Source organism: Phragmites australis, chromosome 3, assembly GCF_958298935.1.
Source record: "Phragmites australis chromosome 3, lpPhrAust1.1, whole genome shotgun sequence".
Classification (NCBI taxonomy): Eukaryota; Viridiplantae; Streptophyta; class Magnoliopsida; order Poales; family Poaceae; genus Phragmites; species Phragmites australis.
Genome location: NC_084923.1, coordinates 43988656 through 44014268, shown reverse-complemented (window position 1 = coordinate 44014268; position 25613 = coordinate 43988656). Strand labels below are relative to the sequence as shown.

Here is a 25613-nt window from a genome sequence, read left to right as displayed (position 1 = left end):
TCTCTAAAATTGGTAAAACATCGGAAAATTTTAATACAAAAGTTATTAAAAATAGCACTTCTTATTGCATCCAGCCCAGCCCAGCCCAACTAGCCCATCTTCTCTGTAAGCCCTAAAGCCAGCAACACTTGTCCCCTTTTCTGTGCCCGTCCGTCGGCCGTCGTCCCCATCGCTCGACCAGCGGCGCCTCCGTTCCCCTCACTCCACTCCGCCTCCTCTCCACCCCGCCCCCATCCGCGGCGGCGGCCAACAGATCGAAGCGGCGGCGCTAGAGAAAGCGCGAGTAATCGGTCCGTATGATCCTCCTCCCCTACTTTTCCTCTTCCATTTGCCCTCTCCTTCCCCCTTGTCAGATGATGGCCTGTACGTCCAAAACAACCAGTGTGGCTTTGTTAGTTTTGGATTGCGTGAAATGACGGAAAGCTTCTTGTATCCCATGGAATTGGTTAGTCTTGGCTAGTTTTTCCTTCCGGATGTATATTGGCGAAACTGATTATTTGTCTATTCTTCAGCTCTTATTTGTTTGAAAGCATGTGGAGTTGTGTAATTATATATCTGAAAAGATGCATCGATAATTATGTAGAAATAGCAATTTGATTTTTTAATCTAGGGAGTATTTGACAAGTTTCTGAAATATCTGTAGGATAATGTGTTATACAATTAGCTAGCTGATATCTTTTAAAGATAAGAGTGCTACTTGAGAGAAACTACTCTATTCATGCCTTTGAGTTTGTGATGGCTGGTTATCAAATTTCCTGGCTTCTTGAAAACATTTGATGCTTATAATGGAGAACACTTATCATTGCTAATAATGTCGTTCCTCAGTATTTTTCAGATGCAACAAACTTTGCTTGCTATCTAATTCTCAGTTTTTGCATGGATTATCTCAATGTGCTCGTGACATACTGAATTAATCCTTTGGGGCAAAATATATGTTGGATGGACCTGTATGAAATGTTACCATGCAACTTTTGGAGATATGGTGGTCAGAGTTGATCCAGCTTTATTGACTGCTGGCCATGCTGTTGCAATTCTTTGTGCAGTCAAAGCTGCTGGTCTTTAGTTGACGGTGTTAGTCTTTTTTGAGATTAATGAGGCCCATCGTACTTCAGTTCTTTTTACTAACTGCAACGGCACAGCTCTATCTGTCAATGGATTATAAACTCTGTTACGTTCATTTACTTCCTCATTGGAAAAATAATACTTGTGTTGTTCTAGCTTTATTACTGATAACCTCTATATCAGCTGAAGCCATGTACGCTCATTACTTTGTCGACATGCATATATAGATCATCATTTTGTGTATCTGAGAATTACATTTCTTTAATATTTTCTGTATATTGTCTTACTCAGTTTTCAAAATAGAAACTTTGCAATGGGGGTAAATTACCTCAAGTACATTGGCTGCAAAACATATACTTAATAGCCCTGTGGAAACCAGGTCCATGAAATCAGTTTAACTTCGCGTGACTGAGCATCATATTGCACATTAATTTGTATGCTGCAATCCTTGCAATTGGACCTTTTACTTGAAGTGCTCTCTGTCTGTTTCCTTTCCTGTTGTTTCTTCTACCATATTTTAGATAAATATATATGCTAAAGCATCACAAATATCTTACCCATGTTAACAGTAAGGGTAGTTCTCCAAATTGCTTCAGACTTTTTTACTGCTGTCTTAATTGCTTCGTGGTTTTATAACAAAGCTAGTTTTTACCATCTCTAGGTGTCAGGGTATTTGCAAACAGTGACAAAAGTTCTCCTTTGCTGTGGAGTCATGGCTGCAAAGATACGCATAGTGATGAAATCTTTTATGAGCCAAAGTAACCGAGTTTCAGAGCTTCTGCCATACACACAGAAGATTGGATTGCCCGAATCGCGATCATTATATACTGTGTTGCGGTCACCTCATATTGATAAGAAGTCCAGAGAACAATTTTCAATGCATGTCAAGAAACAATTTCTGGTACAGAAAGCCGAAACACACGAACTGCGCAAGAAGTTCTTCTGGTTAAAACGTCTGCGTGTACCTGGGGCTCAGTATGAAATCCAAATTTCTTTCAAGACACGTCTGGATAAGGGGAGCCTTAAGTTCCAAGGTGCTTGATGGTTGCTGGATCTTTGTTACCAATTACCATCCCATATGATTGATGGGGACTGCTATTTTGTATCTTTATGTGGAAGATTGCCACGCAAAACTTGCATCCATCAGCATTTCATATGAAGAACTGCTTTATTTTGAAGAGTTTCCAGAACTGTAGCTGTTATTTGTTCAAAGCTTTCAGGTACCATGAATCATGAAAAAGCAACATGGTGTAATGCTACATATATGCTTTATTTCATGTGGTTTCGTGTGGTCCTGTTTCATACAAGCAGCTATCATGTTCCAATCCTCTTTATTTTTTCTCTGTGTTTTAAGATTACTGTGCTCCAACGTAAGGCGATCTTCTCTTGTCCTCGCATGAATTGCATCACCGTGAACTTAACAAGCAGAAATAAATAATTAACATCTTCAGTAGAAAAGGCGGAGACTTTGGCAATAACAGATGCAAGAACTGCGCCCAGGATAGTACAATCGTCAGACCTAACAGTTCTTGCAAAAATTGACGCGAAAATTCACGGAATTGATAGATTCGAAGAATCCTGCTCCCGCCCGAATCAGTGTGAGGAGTGCCAAGGAGAGGGGACGCCGAACTCATCAGAGGCGGAGCTGGACGGAATGGCGGCGCCAGTCTCGGGGATGGACTCGACCATCCAACGCATCATCGTGCTCCGGTTGTCGTCGTCGACGACGGTGACGCCGGTGTGCCATATACGGTACCTGCCATTAGCTTGGAGGAAGCGGTTGGAGACGTGGCGCACGAGGACGTCGTCGTCTCCGTCCGCCGCCCTGATAGCCTCCCACATGACGGCGTCCAGGTCCGACCGTCGTAGTCGCGCTGGATGGCACGGTGCCCGCGGTGGCCGGGCGGCGCCTGCTCGGGCCAGAGGGCGAGGTACCGGCCGTAGGCGGCGCTCTGGAGGAGGACGTAGGTGGAACCGACCAGGCACGATCAAGTTCGAGTCCGACTCGAACACGGCCACAGAAGTGAGAGAAGAGCCCTACATAACCACACCAGGGCGGCCCTGCGCGGCACAATTCGACTCGTCCCATCCTCCTGCTGCAAACGTTTCGCGAGTTCCAAAGGCGAGATCCATCGGTGGCAGCGTTAGCCATGGTACAGAGGAGGGAGCCGACGAGGTCCATTCTCCTGCCCGACGTGACGACTCGTCTCGCCTCCTGCTGCAAACTCACTTCGCTAACGCGAGATCCATCTCGACGGCATCAGCCATCGGGATTTGTGGGGACTCGACGCCGCCCGAGCTGACGACGGCGCGTCGGCGCTGAAGATGGTGCAACAGAAACTGGCGACGACGGCCTTCCGCCGCCCGTTCTGCAAGCACGCCGACAGCGTCGAGTGCCGCGTCGATCTCAAGGGCAAGGTCGCCGAGGCGTCGTGCTGGGCCTGCGAGGAGAGCTACTCTCACTAAAATGTCTTCTTTTTCGGAGATGATGTAAGATGGATTATATTGGCACGAAGCCGTAGCAACGGAGCGGCAGCCGGATGCAGGGATCAGCAGCATTCGCGGGTACAGATGACACCAGGGCTGGTGGCGGTGCACCATCACGGAATGCCATGGCAGACAAAAGCGTAGGGCATCATGCATCACCCTCCTAATCACGCCGACGTATATTGCGCGTCAATGCGGTGCCATGGCAGGATTATGTACGTGCGTCCACGTCGCAATACGGCATGGCGATACGGAGAAGAAGCGGTGTGTCTCAAGTGCATCTTGTCCACCACAAGGCACGCATGCATCTACGAGTCAGGGACAGTGAGGCTGCCTACATCTGTAGACAGCAGCCTGACCAGCGCATCGCAATAGTTCGATCGGTTTGGATCAGGAAACCAATGTAGTCTGTATGTGTCTGATCGATGCCTCAACAACCAAGCCATTGGCTTAGCTAGACGAGAGAGACAAGGTGATCCGCTAATCCGGCCCCTCGCGTCCATCAATGAATTCAAATCACTCGGGGATTATGGCAGCTACGTATGCAGAGCACAAATTGAAGAAGCCGGTCTCGGCTTCGATAGGTACGATGGCATCGTCGATGGAGAACGACAGCACTAGCTGCAGACATGGCTATTGTGCTGCTGCTGATGATGATCATGACGAATTAGGAGCAGGTTGATTGGTTGCACACTACCGTGAGGTTCAGAGTAGTGTACCTCTCTCCACTGTCCGATCAAACAACTGACCACTCGAATAAACAAATCCTGGGTGTAATATGACCAGATAATAATCACTCATTTTCTCACGCTTCCTATTGTTCAGGCGATTGAAAACTCTAGAGTTTCAGTCAATGAGCACATGAACGGCGCCAGCGAGGTTTAGGGGTTTCAGGTTTTCCGGATGTTAGAGGTTCCCTGGGCTTAAAGGGGGACCAGCGATGGGATGCGGTTTGACGGTGCAGCGAGGCACTGGTGGCAGAATTTGTTCTGTCTTGAATGATAATAATGGCGTCGTGTGCCATACTAGGTATATGCGACACAATTGAGGCGACAATATAGCATGGGACACATTCCTCATTTCCAGATATTGAGATCAAGAACGAAACAAGTATTAGTAATGTGCAGTCCATCCATCCATCTTACAGGCCTGAGCGAGACTGCAAAACAAATAGGTAATGTGTTTTCCTCGGTATACTTAAAAAGGGTGAGATATGTACACTTAGGTTTATGGGGAATAATGTCAAACATGCTCCGTACAACATAGCTCATGTGCAACATTCTTTGAATTATCTCATGTGCTGGCATACACCTTTCACCTGAATGAATAAGGTTCAAACATGTTGAACTAAACGAGTACACATCAACAAGTCTTTTTATGTTCTGAGGTGTTCCTCTGTACTGTATAAACTATAGAAGGATGAACATAAAATATTTAATCAGTTGCAGGTGCTATATCACTCATTCACTAGGTCTATCCAAGCCTCTTCCTAGAAGTTGATGGTAAGGGTCCATCTCAGCTTGGACGCTTGAAGTTGTGTGTGCATTCTTCATCTTCCCTTGAATGCTTTGGAAGCTGGGTCAAAAAAGCAGTAGAAATGTTTCACATAATACAAACAGTTGTCGTTCTGATCTACTATGTAAAGTATTTCTTGAGTAGCTCTCCACTGGATCTTGCATTTGTGTGCAACACTTAAGCAGGAGCAACCTTCACGGTCTAGTGTCGTTCGGATATAATATTTGTTCTGACATTGGAAGAGTACAATAAAATCAATGAAAAAAAATATTGGAAGATAAGCCAACCTAAAACATTTTCAGCAAACCTAATGATAATGTGTGAAAATTATACCTCAATCCTGGGTAGTACAAGACATCGAATGTCACATTATGTGTCCTTACATTGCTAATTTTAGTGGTCTTAATTTCACCTTTTGGTGTTATAAACGTCGTGTCTCAGATTTTCTATCACAAAGAATACTCCTATTGCCGGTCATGTGATTACCTCAAAGACAATCTAAAACCCACAATTGTTTTTCCACTTGTTCTAGTTGCTATTCTTGTAATGCTGCTAGCTACATACTCACTACTCTTCTCACAATTGTTTTGCTATATATATACTCATCACTCTTCTCATGAAGATAGCCTCTACCAATCATAACACCTTCCTTTACATCAAAGATTTTGATCCTTTACTCTCCGAGAATCTACTTTTATCACTTGCACAAGATGTGAACAAGACGGTGACATGGTGGAGAAGGAAGAGGAGGCTAATGTTGCGATGAAAGTAGAAGAGGAAGAGCTTTATCGAGGAGAAGACATTTAAATAAAAAAAAACCTTATCGAAGTGATGACATTTAAAAAAACAAAATTCATTACCTTGTTTTTTCCTAACTCATGGTATTTGTCATTCTCATGAGTTGAGGGGAAAAAAGTAAATATTGAGTAGTAAATTGTTAAGTTCTCTTTTTTTTTCTTATGCGAGGAGCTCTGCGCTCAATTAAGAATGAGGAGAAAACTCTGATTCAAGCCTAGGCAGATGTGGTGCTCGATGGCATCCTCTACCAACTGAGCAAAGCACTCGAGCCTGTTAGGTTCTATTTATCATATGGTAGTTTGATGATTGTCTTATGGGTTAGGGGTTCAAGGCACCCTTATTTATAGGATTTCAAGATGATGCTATTGGGTTGTTTTCTAGAGGAAATCCATAGGATTGTTGTCATGTGGTTGCTTATGAACATGCAACAATATACAACCAAATGTTTTTAGCCTAGAAACATCTTCTACAAATACCCAAGTCATGGGCGATTATTTACTTTACCATGTAATTTGTTAAACATTCCTAAATATCTACATCTTGCAAACTTGAGAATACTCGACAAATTCATGTAGTGTGCATTTATATTTATAGAGACATTTATAGATATAAATGTAACTTATGGGAGCCTATTTAGCCATTCCATTATGAGTTAATACCTTTTCCCATGTTTTAGAAGAACATTCCTTATTTGTCCATCTTCAAAGCTATCTCCCTCTCATACCGCATTTTGAAACGACTACCTTTTTATGCCCTCTCTATTAGCTCCGTAGATTTTTTGCATCAGAAACCGTTACTTTACCTTAATACTCGAATTTCCCCTCCCCTCATCCAAACAAAATCCCCAATCCTCCAAACCCGACAGAAACCATAGTTGGCATCTGTGCATCCCCTCCACCCGGGTTTTCCACGCTGCCACCCATGTCCTTAGGTGCAGGCTTGACGGATTTGCAGGTAGATGGTTCCCATTGTTCATTACTTCACTCCTCCCGTCACCTAGGCCTTCTCCGGAAACCTTGTGACCGTCCCGCACTACACTTCCCTGATCCACAACGAAGAATAATCTACACTAAGTCATGCAAAGCCTCCACCTGCACCGTTCTCCTCCACCGGTGATCCTGGCCCTTCTACTAACGCCAATCGACCAGACCAACAAGTTCTTTGCGACATTAAGATGCTAGGGACCAAATAAACCCTACAATTCTAAACCCCTAAACACTAAACCCTATGGATAGCACATCGGTAAGGATATGTCAATACTTAAAAGAGTATAAATTTGCACACATTAAATCATATTTGAATAAATATCCGATAAACTTTTACGATAATACAACACTACTTACACATGAAAATAAGCAAAAAATCATTCAAAAGGGATTATCAAAACACAAACGCTCCAAACTCCGCCAGATTAGAAAGTGTGTCCGCCTTATATGTAGTACTCTCTTTATAAGTAGCAAACCGCAACGATGACACTAAGATACTGGAGCCCAGGAAAGACTTTATGTGTATAATCTGCCCTGGAGTCCCACTTCGATGCATCCCAAGTCTTGTAATATTGTATCACCTGTAGAGATTTTTAAAGGGGATAACTTAAAAAAGGAAAGTAAATGTCCCGTATTTAACAAACTGTAGTGATAGGATTCTTGCGGCACTGCAATATATGATTATATGGTATGTGGTTCTGATCACAAGGTACGAAGCACATGATAGATATGATAGCTGGTGGATAGAAATAAGTAAAATTATACATACACATATATATCTACCAAAAGTATGTGATGAAAGAAAAAGCTTGGTCAAGAATAATTACCCGTGAATAGCCTCTGGCCTTGCTGTAAGTACTGGTATTGACCACTTGTCTGAGCGTTGAGGTTTACACGTAGCACTTAACACACTAAAGCAAAATATATGTAATTCAAAAATAAAATAAAATACATCTTGTACAAGTATAATGGCAATTGGCAATGAAAACTTGGGAAGAAAAAAAAGAATTAAATTTTATAGGATCTTCTCATACGAAATACTCTCTCATGTGATGACACGTGTTTACTCTTTTATTCTTTTTTTTAACCTATCTATTAGGTTATGATAGATAATATGATTAAAATTTTATAAGAGTCTTTCTGAACAGGTATAAAAAATTTGCTTTAGAAGAAAAGACGGTGTATGACATTAACCGGGCACGGGCATGCTTGACGCAGCATAGAGGCGGCAATATAGTGAACGGGCAGATGACGTGTCGGCCGCACCCGTCAGTTCGACGGCGGCAGCTTTGGCAAACGACAACGTTTAAAGCTCAGGGAAATAGCTACTGCAACCGGTAGATCAGTAGATCTCGACGCCCCGAACCGCGTGACGCAGTTGGCACAGTTTGACTCGCCGGGGACGAGCGTGCCGGCGACGTAAGATGATCATCGCGTTCAAAGCGGCGTGGTGAGCAATGCTGTGCTTGCACTGTGTGGAGCTAGCGTAAACGCACCGGAGTGCGGAGGCGGATGAATTCAGCGAAAAATTCGTCGGCGTCGGCGGCACGGCTTCGAGCTCCGAGTTCGGTGAGGTGGCCGAATGATCGGACTTGGGAGCTCAGAGTCTCGGAGGCGAGGAAAACTGTTTGACGCGCTGAAACCACGCAGCCAATTATATAGCGTGAGAAGGACGGCGCGCACGCGGGGATCCCGTGGTAGTTACGCCTGCGGCGGCTTTCAGAAACAGACTTTTAATTTCTTCAAAAACCGTTTCTATATAACCTCATTTATTCTAGCTTATGGCTTCTGACGGAAACACAAAACAAACAAGATCTAATACCAACACAGAGCTTGCAAGAAGACAAAAACTCAACCCAAGATGATGTTAAAAAAAAAAAAACTCAACCCAACATGCCTGCCTGGATTGCTCTGATCATCTCGGTAGGATCCGACGGCTCAAAATGCCGTCCAGGCATCAACAAAAAAGAGCGCACACATGGAAGCAGGGCCTTCAGATGAATAAACCTCTACTCTGCTTGGAAAACAGGTTATGCGTCAATTTCGTGCACTTGTCGGGCATCATCAGGTGACTCGGACGAACAAACTGTGTGTTGATATTCCCATAATTTATTCGTTACACATACAAATGCTACCAGCCTACTACAACATCTAGTGTACAACGAATAATGGTGGTATGTGAGTCAACGGAATCTCGCGCTTCATCCCTGTTGGGTGAAGTCAAGCTCGTGCTCCAAACAATCATTTGGAGAGATCAACAAAATTCGGCCGGTTAGAGGCCCATGGTTTAATGCTAGATATTCAGTTTGGTGATTTGGAGCCGTGACCCCTACGTCTACGTGCAAATGTCGCAGCCACAAGAAGTGGGAAAGCGATACTCGGATCGCAGTGCACCTGGATTTCCAAATGTTGAAACAATAGATTAGATTATTAGATTAATCAATTCTGGTGTATGACTTAGGTACAATATTATGCTCCATCTGTTTGATGATTTTAGCTGAAATCCTCTGTTAGCAGTGAAAGCGCAATTATATCTGTCAGAGAATCATCAGTACTCCAATCAAAATTTATTAACGTAAGTTAAATGACCACATGTTTCAACCCCAAAACGCAAAGCTGTAATATTCTCAGTGCAAAAGGCAAGGTAACTAAAGATGGTTTAGAAATTAGAAACCTGTTTGACATCATGTAGGAATATAGACAGACACAGACCTCACTGCAAGACAGATCAACAGAAGTGTTTGTGCGTGAAGCATGATGTTTACCAAAGGAAGGTTACTAGAGGTACATAAAACATTAAACAAAAGCATCTGAAACTTCGTGAAGGTATATATACCTTTACAGGTTTTGCTGAACCCTTGATCTTTCCCCATGAAACTGCTTCATCAGGCTGTGCTCCAGAATCACTACCATCAAACTCTTGAGCTGTGTTAATATAGACAGCATAATCTGCACCATTGCGAAACATATTGGCATTGCATATATGATGCTTCCGAAGGCCTCCGCCAAGAACTATGATCCCTGTCTTCCTTGTGGTTGCATGGATGGCTTCCCCATTCATCAGCCGTATATCTGTAAAGGTTCCAAAATCAATACTAAAAAAAGAAATGAAAGGAAAGCACGGGGAACCTACCTCGTACAATGTCAATAACAAGACCAGGATTGCGGACTGCGTGACAAAACAGCATGTCTCCAAGTGATCCATCAGTCAACGCTGGGCAGTAGGAATGTTGTTCTGGTCAATAATGAGACAGCACTGAATGACTTCAGTCTTTGATACGTAATAAACAAAACAGCTCTTCAAAGTAACTTAGACCCTAGAAGAACAAGAAACTCTATGCAATTTGTCCCTAAAATTAAGCAAAAAGTATAGAATTTGTTCTCCCGTCAAGAGTAACAGCCACAGTATCAAATGTGGATACAAAGTACGCAAGTACACTGTATGAATTACACAGATTTCATAAATAGAACTGATCTGTTCCTGTTTTAGCTGCTCTTTTGCTACTTTGTAAGAATACAAAGGTAAAGCCAAAAACTTGTTACCTTGTATGCCCAATAAAGGTAGGAACCTTCATCATTTATTTCTTTGCCAAGATGAGCTATCACCTTTGATGGGGTCCAAACATTCTGCAGGAAAGCATAAAGTAACAAAAGCACAAAAAGCATGATCGGATACTTGCTTCTAGAAGAATAGGATGCATCACTGATACACAAGAGCATAGTACTAAGCTATTACAAGAGAAAAAAGGTGTCGTGATTGATCTTTTAAGTTAAAACACCAAATGTCCACTAAGGTGCAATCCTCTGTATTGATCAGCAATTTGTACACAAAATAATAACTCATACTTCATACATTTGGTTTGCCAAGATCCCACTGCCTGGATGTTCACGTTCATAATCTTATTGCTAGAAAAGCATAGTCATAACTCATCACTCTAAAAGCCAGCCAAATGCATATTATCTATAAAACAGGAAGCTGATGCAAACAAGCTCCAATAAAGTTCATGTCATGCTAGATTTTAGTTTTAGTATATTTATTTTCATATTCTGGTATGATAAGCAAAGATTATTTGAAGTACTTTCTGAGACAGATCGCAGATCTATTCCATGTCAGGTTTTCTTTTCCTGGTTTTATAGTGTTTCAGTCAAAAAGAAATCCTAGGCCCTTCGATAAGGAAGGCTCTAAAGATTGTTAGGGGGAAAGAAATCATATTCAGGTTTGATTTCTAGTATACTAAAAGACGATATAAAACTACACCATGTAATCTGCTCTAATTTATTCTTTGATTTCTTTCCACTCCGATTCACGCATCTTCTGCAATCCCCAGGCTTTGTAGCTAATATTTACATCAGAAGCACATGCGTATTACATGAGACATAAATTTAGAATAATTGTTGCCAGCTAACTTTGTTTCAGCTAGAAGAAAAATGCATAGCTTAAAGACCCAATAGGAATGTTTACCTCAGTAGATTGTTCCATCAGCATCTGGTCAAAAAGAGGCATGATCCAGTTCTCAAACTTGCAGTAGTTATCATTGGGCACCAACAGATTTCCTATCCGGTTCAGTCCTTTTGACCGCAGTAGTGTTCCAGGTAAAGAAAAATCACCTCTGTAAGTTGGAGCAAGGCATTTGATAAGATCCTCCTCTACCCCAGCAGTTGTAACAATAACATTCACCTAACGAACATTAAATTAGGCATGGATCAGAGCACAAGACCTCAATGCATTTGGTAATGTTAGTACAACACTGGAACAAATATGTCTAAGTAAACCAATTCACAAAGGGATATTTAAATTTCTTTTTCATTTCAAGTTTGCAAATGTGATACTGAAGCTGGAGAATTCACCATGCGATGCTGAGCTAGCAATCGGATTATATCCCGGATGCCAGAAGACACAAGGTTTGAAGTGAAGCCCAGAAATATCTTGCACTTCACAGATTCTCTATATTTAGGTTCAAGTTCAGCTTCATCACAATCCTCGCTTGGCTTCTCATGTGACAACCTCCAATCTAACTTCAGTGCAGTCAAGCACAGGAGAAAGGGTTAACAAAATATAAGAACGATGCAAATGAGAGTAGCAAAATCAGCAGAACTGACATGATAGCAGATATATTTCTTCGTATAGATTAGTTCCATCTCACACCATATGACAGTACAATCATAAATTCAAAATTTGCCAGCAATTCACAATACAAGTAGAAACTCCCCTACCCATTTTATGTACATCTGCCACATTTAGTTTTCAAAACTTTGACAGATTTCTAATTATATAAAACACAAGTTGGTTCTCACATCACCTCTTCTCCTACTCTCCTCCCATCTAATAAAAACATCTAAAGTTTAAATAATTTAGCCACTTTTGCTATCTACCCTCGTCCTCTAGCCTGCCCACCTCGTTACCGCTATAGATATGGGGCTCGTTTTACTAATGAAAATAAATGAAAAAATTAGGAGGGAAATTAGCGAATAATGTCCTCTTTTTTCGGATCCAATCTGAAATCAAACTACGGTATGGCTCCCAACATATTCATACGGCGGTGCTCCCATGTCGCATCCATATATCTATACATTGAGTTTGTGCTTGATGTTACCGTATCCAATATTTGTGTTGTCGTTGCAACACACGGACACTTAGCTAGTATAAATTAACTGTCAGTACTCAGTACAGAGCTGCCCGTACTAAGGTTAGCTTTATCCTTGTTACTTCCATTGTTACCAAAATACACATATATCTGCATCACTGAAATTGTGCCAACTGAAGAACTGAGCATCTATCAGCTTCACCTTGTTTACGACTTGGTCTCTAAGCGCTCCGGAACAAAATGGAGGCGTCTAAACAGAACTTTACTGGAGATTCCACAGGAATCACACTACAAAAGACCACGCCTCCTCTCGTAGGTTAGAAGGTACAGGCTACAGTTGATCCCAAGGCAAACTCATCAACACTGCGGAGGAAACGGAGAAGCGTGCGGCGTACCATCTGGTCCACGACGTCGATGGCGTCGCCGAGGTTGAATGCCTGGAACCCCGTGGAAGAGAGCGAGGCGAGCAGCCCCTCGAGGCCGAGGCCAGCGTCGTTGAAGTCGGCGCCGGCGATCCTCGTGAACCACGCCTCGTCGAGCGTCTCCGATGGCTTCAGCACGATGGAGCGCACGCCCTCCAGCTCTTCCACGCCGCTGCCTCCCGCGCCAGCCATCCCCGGTGAAGCCTTTTGGAGCCCAAACCGCCGCCGCCGCCGCCGCCGCGAGACAGCTGCTTCGCTACACTTCCCTTTTTGCCCCCGCAGAAGTAGAAGAACCAGATTTCGTTTTCGCAGTAATGGACCCTTCTGCGTTTTTGGGTTATAAGGATGTAGCCCGATAAGTCTCATTTAAAAATAGGCCTGAAACTGCCGTGCCGAACCAAGTAATACTCTTTCAATCTGGCCCAGCGCCTCATCTCTCCGGCCTGGTTTGGCAAGAGAGAGGCTTTCATTTCAATTCTTTTCTTTTAACTAGCAAGGTGGTTCACATAATAATATGGCTAGTTTTATTGTAATATTTTTATTATAATAACATTTAATTAAAAATTAGTTTATTTTATTAATAATTTCTCATTTAAAAATGAGCTGGTAATTTTCTATAATTTTTAATTATGAATTTAACTATCTATTAATCGTGTTTGATATGTACTCTTTGGTTTAATCTAGGCTCTTAGATGTTTATAATAAAAAATGATCTAATTTTTTTTTATTCAATTAACATAGTATTTTTATGATCTTTTAGAGCGAATATAGCGACTCTTTTAACACTCAAATAATTATAATAGATTCAGAACGAGTGGTTCTATTAATTGTGATCTCCAAGCATATCGCTGGGTACAAAGCTGATACAAAAGCGGGGGCATGTAGGTCATGTACCTCCGGGATTGTTGTGCGATTGAAAACACAAAGGGTATGAAATCGTAGTACCACCATGGATCACAATATCGTTTGAGTTACGAAAACCGGTCCTCGACGGTAACTGAAAATTTGTAGTTATCGTGAAAACCGCTTAAAATTCAGTGAGAATTCGTTCAAAATTCACTCGGTCAAATTTGTAATTCAAAGAACAAATCGACCGAATCGGCATTCGGTAACCGCTCGAATTGGACCGGTTATTGAGCGAATTCCCTGATTTATCAACCGGTTTCGGTAACCGTTCGGTTTTCTCGATTTATCGAGCAGTTTTCTCGAATTTCAGTGAAATTTAATAAAAAACCAAAAACTGCTCAACCTTGTAAAATTAATAACTAATTTATTTGAGCTTCAAATCAAGTGAAACAAATTTTGTTGATTTCCTTATAACATGATCTACATGATAAAAATATTTATACTCGTAAAAATTGAATATTTTTTGCAAGAAAATGTATTTACTAAACCTAGTTAAATGCATAGTTAACTCTTTGCTAATCCAAAAATTATGAAATCAATTTTGTTAGTCTTCTTTACAGGATCATATATCTTTTAAAAATACGTGAACTCATCGAATAGTTAATATAATATACATGAATGTGTAAATATATTATAACTAGATTAATTCATAACTAATCGATCACACCTATAAAATTAGTGGAACCACTTTTATTAGTTTACTTATACTATGCTTTATGTAAAAAAAATAATGATAGATATGAAAAGGTTAATTACAATGCTGTTTCTTAACATATTCACTTTTATGCTTATGAACTTTGTAAAATTATAGATAAATTAATAAAACTTTAAATAAAGTGAAACTAATTTTAAAGATCTTTTAAGATACATCCTACACAAGAAATATGTGTTTGCATATTAAATTTTTACTTAACATGAGTTAATAAATGAGCTGCACGTTTCAACTTTTTTCTTTTTTTTCAAACTTTCTCCCGACATTATTTTTGGAAAAAAAATCACAAAAGATCTTAAAATTGTCTCTAGTTTTTTTTATTTAAATTCAAAAACTGCTTATATTATGAATTTGGTGTGACCAATAAACTCGGTAATAGTGGTTTTCGATCGGTTACCACAATAAGTCGAACATAAATACCACTAGCCTACTACGTACTGCAGTTACACAGTACGGTGATTTTTTTTAGATAAAGGCAGTACGGGGATGTTGAGAAGAGAGCCAAGCCAAGGCTGGTCCACGAACCGAGGCGGTTGGCGTCTGCGTTCCAGTGTGCAACGAGCTGGCGTCCGCTTGTCTCGACTTGGAACTCCTCTCCCTCCTTCCCGGTTTCATGGCGCATCATTTCTCGTGACGAGAGCAGCGCCAGAACCAGCAACAGCAATACACATATCGTCCGGCCTCTCTTCGTTTGGTGGCGTTCAGCTGCAATGCCCATGGAGAAATAGTGAAATACGAACAGATTTCCTACGGAAAGGAGCCGCAGAGGCCAACGGTGGCCATTGCCTGATGAATTGGAAACGAGTCTGTAGGCCGAAAAAACTTGGAGGCTTAGGAATTCTGAACCTTGATTTGTTTAACAAGCTCTTTGGCTGCATTGGCTGTGGTATGCGTGGACTGAACCTAACCGATCTTGGATTGGTACCACACCACCGTGTGATGCAATTGATAAACAACTATTCAGAGTTAGTACCTGTGTCACCCTTGGTGAGGGCTGCACGGCCAAATTTTGGCCATGTAGTTGGCTCAATGGACGTGCACCGATGGACATTGCACCAAATCTGTATAAGGTTGATTGGAGAAAGAATAAGACATGAGCACAACTGGACCAGAGGCTTATGGAGGATGTCAAATGCTGAAGAAATGGGGGAATTTGTGATGCTTTGGGATGCATTCCAACACATACAATTCTCTGTACAAGCTGATAAAATCATATAGATATAAAACTGAACAGGCAGGAGAGCTGTCTATTATATTAATAAGAAAAAATTCCGACGGACTAAAACGCTCGATTAATTAAAGAAAAACCTAAGTAAAAACCATACAATAAAACAGGCTAAGAACTTAGCTAAAAAGCTAGATGTAGAGTATCGCAACAGCAAACAAAGAGGAGAAACGCAACAGCACCTCATGGCGCTTACACTACGAAATCAGCATACATGGTGCAATTCCAAGGGTCTTTTAACCAATTAGATGGCCAGGCGATTTGGCGGGCGCATGCTGAAGGAGAACACAAGTTCTTGGCTTGGTTGCTTGTACAGAGCAAGATGATCTTGACGGCGGACAAATTGGCGACGACGAACTGGCCTTGCAATCCTATACGTCCGCTGTGTGATCAAGAATCCTAAACTGCTGCACACCTATGTCTGCAGTGCTGCTTCGCCAGGGAGGTCTGGACCAAGATGCAAGCCGGGACACACAACATCGTCAAGATTCCGGCGGCCACCGACGCATCAGTTTCGGAATGGTGGTCGCGGGCGCTCTCTCCTCTCACGAAGAAGCAGCGACGTACTACGGCGGCCTTCATGATGTAGTACACTGTTTGGAACATCTGGAAAGAGAGAAATGGAAGAGTTTTTTACAACAAATCGATGCAACCGGCACAAGTTTTCGGTCTCATCCAGGAGGAGGTTGCAACGCGCAGGACTGCCTGCGGTCACCCAGAGCTAGTGTAGCTTAATTGGTGTTGCAATCATTCGAGTTATCCCCCTTTTATGTAATAGACTGCATGTGACATTTGCTTGCTTCATTCTTAAATGATATAGCAGTGCTCCTGTTAATTTTTCCAACGAAAAAAGAAATAGTGAAATACGGAATTATGCATGAAACTGCTCATTCACACCCATTTGAAACCAGTGGTTAGTTATCCTGTTCTTAAGCCTTCGTTTGGAATTGAATTTTTTCTCAGTTGCTACGAAAAATTAAATCGTTTCATACTGGATTATTGGTTCCAAAGAACTCGCTCGCATTGTTGTTTTTCTTTTAAAAGGGTTTATTTAGTTTGACCATCCTAGCTAGGTTGGGCTTAGCCTGCATGCCTTAGTCAGACTGAAGAGCTACGGAACTTTTGAACGTTTCTCTAAGATCTGGCTCTAGCAGTACGGCTACACAAGCGGTAGGGACTACCAAACATATACTTAGCATCTACTTAGTCTAATTGAGGATAATACAGTCAACCAAACAGATACTAAGTGAATCCAACTACACTCGAACTCCTGTTTCGATACGGGTATTAATTTGGACCTCTGGGCCGAGTTGCCATCTCAATCTGTGCCATCCACGTCGCATGGCCTCATCTAGTCATCACTCCTTCAGCGCCAAGGTGGACCATATGTCCATATGCAACATTGCAACTATGCAAGGCACCCTCCAAGTTGCAGCGGCATGCAAAGCGAGTGGTCCAATAATAATTAGCTAGTACTAATCCGGATTACTTGGAGCAAATGCCTAGCTTAACATAGGGGCAGTTCCGCAAATACCCTGTGACGGCATGGGCGGGCTCTCAGTCTCGGCTCAACTGGGCTGGCCACCACATGCACGTCGAGCTCATGCAACTGCACGGTCCCCAACGGGAGGGTGAGGGTAGGAAGGATTGTGTTGGCCGGGCCGGGTCAGCGTCAGAGATCCCGATACGCACAGGCACAGCACCGCTCCATCGCCACCCAACCTCTTTTCTGAATCCCCAGTCCTGTGCAGGTCACGCCCTCCAATGATGAACATCAACTGACGACTTTCATGGATGGCCCGATCGATCTCGCCGTGCCCGGTCGCCAGACACACGTCCATTCTATCACTTACGCGATTGCGAAGTCGTTGAGTCACCGACTGAGGATACCCATAGTCCCATATACTGTGAACGACTACTGTAGAAAATGTTGCGCATGGCATGGTACATACTAGATTACTAGCTACCCGAGTAAATTGGCAATGAGGACTAGAAACATGTTGGTCGATGATGGAGAAGGAGACTGCCACTAGCAGCATCTCGATCGGCAGCACTTAACTTGGCCAATTCCGAATGGTTCACCTAAGGAGTTCTCCGAATTTCGCCATGTCATTCCTACTCCGTTGGCACTCTCTCGTACGACACTCCATGTGCTCCTTCAGATGTTCGAATCATGAACTCCACGAGAAGCTAAACGGAGCAGTGCCCCGAGCCGTACGTGGAAATGGAACGCATATATTCGGACGGAGTCGAATGCCGAACTTGTGTCTCGCCGTCGCCGATGACAGGACGGCATCGATTCGATCGGGCGTGTGACCGATGTGGTGCGCACTACCGCCACGCGCCGATGTAGTGCGAACTCGTTGTCCCGGCGCGTCAGATCACACGCCGCGGGTCACGTCTTCTCTTTCTCTCGCAAGTCCGCGCGTACTGTCACGAGCTCCGCGCGCCATCCCATCGGCCAGTGGCGGCCGCGGCGGGTACGCGACGAGAGCCAGCCAAGAGGCCGAGAGGGTGATGCCATGATGGGAAAGGGAAAGGGAAAGGGAAAGGACGCGGCCTCTCCTGCCGTGTCGTTTTCCCTCGTACCCAATTGGGCACGTTGCTTCGCGGAGATGAGCACGTATTACGCCCCAAAGCAAGTCAAGCGTACAAAATCAGAGCTCTACTGCTCTACAGGTTAGAGGAGGAAGACATACTTAGGCAGCACAATCTGTATCAAGATTAGAAAATTCGAGTCGTTGACTCGTTGGTCGTTGAATTGCCACATTGCCAAAAGTCACTCGAGCATTGTCCAAGCTAGACTCCCAGTGGTTACAGCTCAGCTCAGGGCGAGCAGCCCACTGTGGGTCCCGTTCGTCAGCCATACATCCAGGCTCTGGGCGTTCTCCGGCCCTTGGATCGCGGTGCACGCTCGCACATGGGGATGCACGTACCTACGCGTATTCTACATGTACGCTCTGCCGCGTATACACGTACACCAGCATGCCAGCTGAGCTCCACTCCTAGATTAGAATTAGTCAAAGCCTCCGGTTGATCAGTTTACACGTACTACACTTGATTTTTGTTTTCTTTTCTGCCCGCCGCGGGTTGCCGTTTGGTTCTCCTAGCTAGACGGCCGGCGGCTACTCGGCAATGGCGCCGAGGTCCGGCACGAAGTCTCGCCCACGGCTGCTGCCTCTCCTCGACCGCCGGCACCCCTTGCCGGAACGCGTGACGGTGCCTCCTCCAGCTGCGGCCGCGGCCGCCTCGGGGAACACGAGCGGGCCGTCGTGGTCACCTACCAGCGCGGCGCTGGCGCGGACGGCGAGCGCGGCCATCTCCTCCGCCTGCAGGGGCCGCCGCCGCATCGTCGCGGGGAGCACGAAGTACAGCTGCCCGGGCTGCAGCTCCTCCGCCGCCCCCACCGCGGCCACGGCCCCGCCGAGCTCGAGCCCGTCCGCGCTGCACAGGAACCACGCGCCCGTGCCCGTGCCGGCTGCCACCTTCACTGCCTGCGACGCTCGCGTGCCCCCCGGGAACCGCCGCAGCGCGCCGTCCGAGAGCACCACCCTCGCCTCCGCCGACGTTGACCCCGGCGCCGCCGCCACCGCGGTGGCCTCGCACGAGTTGCAGGCTCCCATTGTAGAATGCGTGTATATGTCCGCACGTTCACGGACCAAAGGAATCCAGAGCAGAGAAGTCTCTTGCGAGAGGTCAAGGCGTCCAGCTAGCTCAGCTCGAGCTTCGAGCGCTCGGCGGCTGGCGAGCTGCTGGTGGAGGTCGTTGTGGGGTTGAGTAGCGAGGCGGCGTCCGGTGCGCGCTACCTTGGGTATATATAGCCGGGGTGGACGCGTCGGGTAGTGCCGAGCGCGCGGTGAGGGGAGAGCAGAGGAGGCGGAGCGAGACTATCGAGAGAGGGACGCCAACCTGGAGGTTGTTGAGGACAGCTTGCATGCGGGGCTCCATAGTACGCGCGCGAGGCACTGTGCGCCGTAGGCCCGTCTCGCCCCGTAGTACGTGCTGCCACCTGGCTCGGCGGCCGGTGCCGCACTGTCGCGCTACCTGGCGCTCTCTGCTTGCATGGCACACTGCAACGTTGGCGTGGCGCGCGGGGCCCACCTGCCAGTGGCTGCGGCCACTGCCACTGGTGCCCTGTGGTAACTTTCGTACCTTGCACAGTCGACGATGCATTCGCCATTTCAGCACACCGCCTCGTTGCACCCACGGATTCGAGGTGATACGGGACAAAAGATGATGTATTCAACAAGCCTTGGCACGAACTGGCACCAGCACTGGGGGTCACCAAATGCATTCTGTAAACTAGCGTATCAATCAGTACAACTGCATAGGTTAGAAATTTAGTTTATAATTGAATTTTAGATATTTATATTAATAATAGTTGTATGTTAGATACATCAGCTATTTATATTTAAATATTAGAATGTAAAATATAAATGTAATTTTTTTCATAATATTAGAATCATATTTATTATTTGTGAATAGATCTAATTTATAATTTTTCATTTTATGTGTTATGCAAATTGATTTTTATTTGTTTCTTGATTTTTTTAAATTATTATTGTTTTTAATGTCGTCTCCGTATCTCATATTACTTTTTTAAATGCATTATAAATTCTTTGATATTATTTTTATGTGATAATCCATAATATGTTTGCGTTCTGTTGTTTTAATTTTGTAATTTTGATTACATGTATATTTAATTGGCATATTTTTAATTAATTTGGAAAAGTGTATTGATTACTAACATAACTAATTTGGAATTTGCTAACATAATCTTGTCAGACAAAGAGTGTCTGTAAAAAAAAAGAAAGGAAAGGTAAGGCAAGAAATAGTTTTAAAGTTGGACTCTATGATTTATTTTTTAATTTTTTATTTTGTCTGTTGGTTGATTTATGGTTACAATTAGTCAATAAATCAATTCAACGGTCGGATGTTTTGCCTTTTTTTTTTAGAATTTCTATGATTTTTCTAGATTACTGTGGAGGTACAAAAGGAGACTTCAATTAGTAAATATAAGATAAGATAAGATGTGCAATCTGCAAGGTTTTCTGGAGAAAGCAAATTGATCGCGTGGTGCCGATCTTGATCTTTTTTGGCGGAAACGGCGCTTCATCTCTACTAGCGGAGCTCTCCGGCAAGGAAAAGGCGAGGAAGAAACCCAAGAGCGGATCATTGCTCTGCCGGAGGGCCCGCAAGCACGCAGGATCACGAAATCGTATCGGAGGACTCCGGAACCGCCAAAGTCGGCAACTTCGCCCCATTTTCTTCGCCATGCCGGGATTGGGGTTTGTCTGGATTCGCTGCGATACCATCCAGATCACGAATCGCATGAGCATGAGGCGCGAAAATGCAGCTTAAAAATATCGTACGGATTCGGCGTTGGATGCGTACAGAGTACAAACATGCTCCAAGAGGGAAGACACATGCCCGTAGTTTTCTATGTTTTATTGGGATGTAATCTGACGATGAGGCAGAACACGGCGTGATCTAGCTACGCCGTAAGCCGTCCGATCAACTCGAGAAATGGTTGCGCCGCTGAATTCGATTTTGGCATGCTATCGGTTTACACTGAGCGTTTGTCTCCTGCCGAGTAAAGAACAGGGATATCTAGTCTTCTGCTTGGGCAAAACTGCTCTGAATAACAGAATCAGGGACGTCGTTACCTTGGGTTCATTAGCGACCATCGAATCAGCACTTACACATAGGATTCCTTGCACAGGAGCACACACATGACCTCTACCTTGTAGTGCTCCACAAGCTCATGGCCTTGCGCATTGTCAGATCTCCACAGTAGTGTGCTGCCTCCCGAGTCCTGACCCTGCGCTGGCGCTGGCCAGCAAACCTGCAACCGCTCGAGATCTCGCTCCGACGCTCTCGTCACGCCACGGGCTGGCACGTACAGCTCGCTTAGCTGGACGGCAGCTGGACGGCCGTCCATGCCCCGCCCATGCTTGAACCCTCGTCCTCCCCATGCGCGCGTGGACGACGCCACACAATAACTCGGAGACAGAGAAATGGATAGATCGATCCAAGTCTCAACAGCAATAATGCTAGTACAAGAGAAGAGACAATCATGCATGTAGACTCCATCCAATCGGACGCCCATACGTGCTCATCATTGGCGCTGGGCCTGCACGAACGAATGCGCGCAATGCAAGGGCGTACGTAGCGACGATGGTGCATTGGTACCTAGCACTGTTCTGTTGTCTCCGTGCGGATCGAAGCATGGATTCCTCCTTCGTCTCGATCCTTCAGAACACGCAAAAGGCGTAACAAACTCCAATCATGCCGGAGCGATGCATCTCGATCGCCATTCCGTGCCCCAGTCTCGGCCGGCCCTACTCGCGCAGATGAGTCCATTGGTAAGAACATCAATCTCGCGCAGTGCCCCATTCATTTCTGCGATCGCGGGCTCTCGATCGGCATTGCTGATGCTCAGATCGTTAATCGTAACCCTGCTCAGCTCAGTGCTCTGCACCGAGCACCAAACATCTCCAAGGCCGCGCCAGGCTCGTGGTCAAACGACCGGATTATATTATCACCCACATCTGTTTCTGCTTAAACAAGCCCTGATTGACAAGTCTGAACTAGAGTAAACATTCAGAGGGAAAGGTTCGCGTTGTTGGGAACTGCCCGGTCACGCAGAATCTACCGCCAGCGCGTCGCTGCCCTCGGACGGCCCGACACCGGAGGGACAAGCGAGTCGCGCGCCCTCATGTGCCGGACGACGATAACCAGCTCGGTTCCGTGGAGAGAATCGGAACGGCATTCCTTGTTGATAAAACCTATCACTCTCTGTCAGATCGGGGCTCTGGGATAAGATAAAGGAAAATTTGCAAGTTGGAAGAACGGTTGTTGGTTCACGGCCAGCCAGTCGTGCAAGATATAACAAAGATTTTGGATTGGTTATTCGGTTATTCTGATGCGAAAGCAAGCCGCTGACAGTCGGAAGCGGATCGGTCGTTTTCTGACGCGACGCTTGGTTATCGTCTCAACCCAATCTCGATGAATGCTAGTGCAAATGCCGGAAATCACTGGCATTGCACGTCGGCAGTTCGTCGAGGGAGGAAATTAAGCAGAAGGAGGCCATCTGAAAGAGGGAAGGCGTAAAGGCCATGTGTTTGTGTTGGGTCTGATCACGCAGCCATCGAATTGAGTTGTCTGGACTCTGGACCGAGTCCGAAATGCGAGCTCGATTCGGTTATCTCGACGAGTCCATCCGATCTCACCAGAAGTTGGCGGCAACATTAGGTGCAAAACTGATTGGAGAGCTCGCCACTTTGCCCGACCTTGGCCAGAAACGAAACGGTACAGCTCCTGTTCCAGCAGTGCGAGCCCTTCTGATGCAAACAGTGGTCACTGCTATACTGCAGAGACTACCACAGCTAGCCCGGCCGAAAAATGCGCCATTTCCGCAACCCCACAGCTTAAAGCCTTAAAGATGTTCGGTTCAGGCTCGCCTCTCGGCTAATCCGGCTATGTATGCACAGTGCATTTCGTAGCGTTCTTATCGGTTCCGTCTGAAAAAGCAGTTCCAGCGCTGGCACGTCTCGCTCAGGCGACCTGCGGTTGCCTGTGCTTTTGTGCGGTTCGAGTTCTGACACCAGCTGAGCGTATGTGAGTTGAGAACACGCCCGCCGTGTCGATGGAGTGAAGGTCTGGTTGACATAGACTCCAAAATTCCATATATCTGCCCGTATATATGCTTATTTTGACACTAGATAACTTCTCCTCATCTTTGTATTTTTATTGATAACGAAAGTACAACTCACCGTCTCTGCACCAACATGATCTTAGGATATTCTCATGAGCACTTTCTCAGAGGATAGTTTCAACTTAGATGTAGCAGTATGAGTCCGGCGGTATGAGTATATGCTTCCGCCTCACCCATATCTATGAGAATTGAGAAGGACGTAGTATAGTCTCAGAATTCTCGCTCTTAATTGAAAAAACACATGAGTTCATCTCAACCAGACACATAGCATCAAGGGCTCATTAACTTGCCATTTCTCGCTCCATTTCCCTCCAGAAAAAATCCATCTCGGAGGCCGAGATTAATCAGCGACTCGCGCCCCAGTGGCAGTCCAAGCCCAACTGCCGACACATGATCCAAAACGGGCGAGTCGTCCGCGGAGGACGCACGGCAACTGGCATATGGCGAGGTGTGGGGGGCCTCCAGCCGCAGCCAAATCCATTGCACACTGGCGCTCCCCTTCTGTCAGTTCTGCCTGCGTAGATCCTATCCTCTGTTTCCTGTCCCTGCAATCTGCATCTGCACATATGAAATGCATCTCCTCGCCCATCTCCTGTCTCCATCTGGTTTCCGAAATGGGTTTGGTCAACCGCATCATTGGGAGCTTGTTTGTTGGATTAACTAGTGTTTAGTTGGTGGTATGAAGTTGAACGGTAAAGGATTGTCCTGGATGAATGGGATGCTACTGGATGAAGTAGTATATTTGGTTTGATGTATGGAACAGTATATGATAGCGTTTGATTGAATATATGTGATGCACATATATATGTGTTTAGTTGATAAAAAGATAAGCGGTAAATCTATTTGTAATTTAATTTCTTTATAATATGATAATGTTCTAATTATAATTATCAACAAATTATTCTAATTTGTACTAATATTTACTAATTACAATTAATTATAACTTAGCATGCCACTATTCATTGCTAATTAACAATGGTGTAATTATGTCTAATAACATCTAATTGTTCTTAATTCTCGCTAATATTCAATAATCATCATTAAGTACATGTAATTACAGAAGCTGATAGAACTTGTATGATGTCGTTTGGCTAATTTTTTCGTATGGAATAGTTCAACATCCTGATAGAATATTTCTAGAATATGTAGCACCTTATCCTGAACGAGTTAATACCCTTCATCCAATAAAATACAAAAATAACAGTATGTTCAACATCTTCCCAAACATATACATCCTATATAGGGAACCAAAACACCCCCACACCGGTGCTCATAGTCACTCGCTTGTGACTTTGTGAGGGATGCTGTCACCCTGGGAGAGAGATCCTGATGGGGTCCACTCGCACAATGCAGTGAACAATGCGCAATGTTCGGTTTCGTTGGTATGATTAGATGCAGTGCATGGATATATCAGTGGATCATTGGATGTATGTATCGATGGCTCGACCTTCTGCTCTCTAGCTCCATCCCTTCCCAATCATTTATGATTATCAGGGAGGAGATTCTCATTTTTGGCATCTATTGTTTTGCTTTGGATTTCAACTCTGTTGGTAAGGTATTTTGGTGTTTTATTAGTATTTTTGCAATTCATTGTGGGGCTACAAAGTCTTTAGGCTAGTGATAGTCATGGATATAAGACTTAGATGATTTTGTTGACACCCTCGCGAGTTTGCTAGATTATTAGATACCTCTTTTTTTTTTTTTTAAAAAAGGTACTCCGTGGAGCGATCAATATTTTACATGATGTTGATAAGACGTCAAATGAGAATACATAGAGAGTTAAAGAATTATTTTTGAATTTTATAGAGTGTAGCAGTACAATTACCATATATTGAAATAAAATAGCATGGCTATACTTATGAACCCCCTCAAAACATCTAAAATTGTCTCTCTTTTGATTGAATGATATGATATCTTGTTCAACAACCATAAGCTTTAAACACGTCCCGGAAAAATAGAGGTTTTCTTGACGGTTGATAAATAGAGGCGACGTTTAGTTAAATTAAGCACATAAATATCAGATAAATTTTAGTGCTAACTAAGATTAGGATGACCAAATCGTGCGCACGTAGGATATTGGAAAGCGGAAAAAGTAGCAAGATGGAACCAGGGTGTAGGCGCCCATGGCTTACGTTCCGACCACACTAAAACCAAGTCACTGGTTTTGTTAATCAGCACAACCTTTTTCTTCAATGGTT

At 44.3% G+C, this 25613-nt stretch overlaps 1 protein-coding gene and 1 pseudogene across 1 annotated transcript; both read right to left on the bottom strand.

Annotated features, from left to right (window-relative positions):
* Window positions 1-8917: 8917 nt before the first annotated feature.
* LOC133913270 (deoxyhypusine synthase-like) lies at window positions 8918-13152 on the bottom strand (annotated as a pseudogene).
* Window positions 13153-18422: 5270 nt separating this feature from the next.
* On the bottom strand, window positions 18423-19473 carry LOC133911239 (uncharacterized). Its single transcript, XM_062353441.1, has one exon. It carries the CDS (start codon window positions 19319-19321, stop codon window positions 18824-18826), a length of 498 nt encoding a protein of 165 aa, XP_062209425.1. The 5' UTR covers window positions 19322-19473; the 3' UTR covers window positions 18423-18823.
* Window positions 19474-25613: the final 6140 nt, after the last annotated feature.

Excerpts from the sequence above, each read along its gene's own strand:
- LOC133911239 (XM_062353441.1), bottom strand. The coding sequence starts at position 19,321 with ATGGGAGCCTGCAACTCGTGCGAGGCCACCGCGGTGGCGGCGGCGCCG.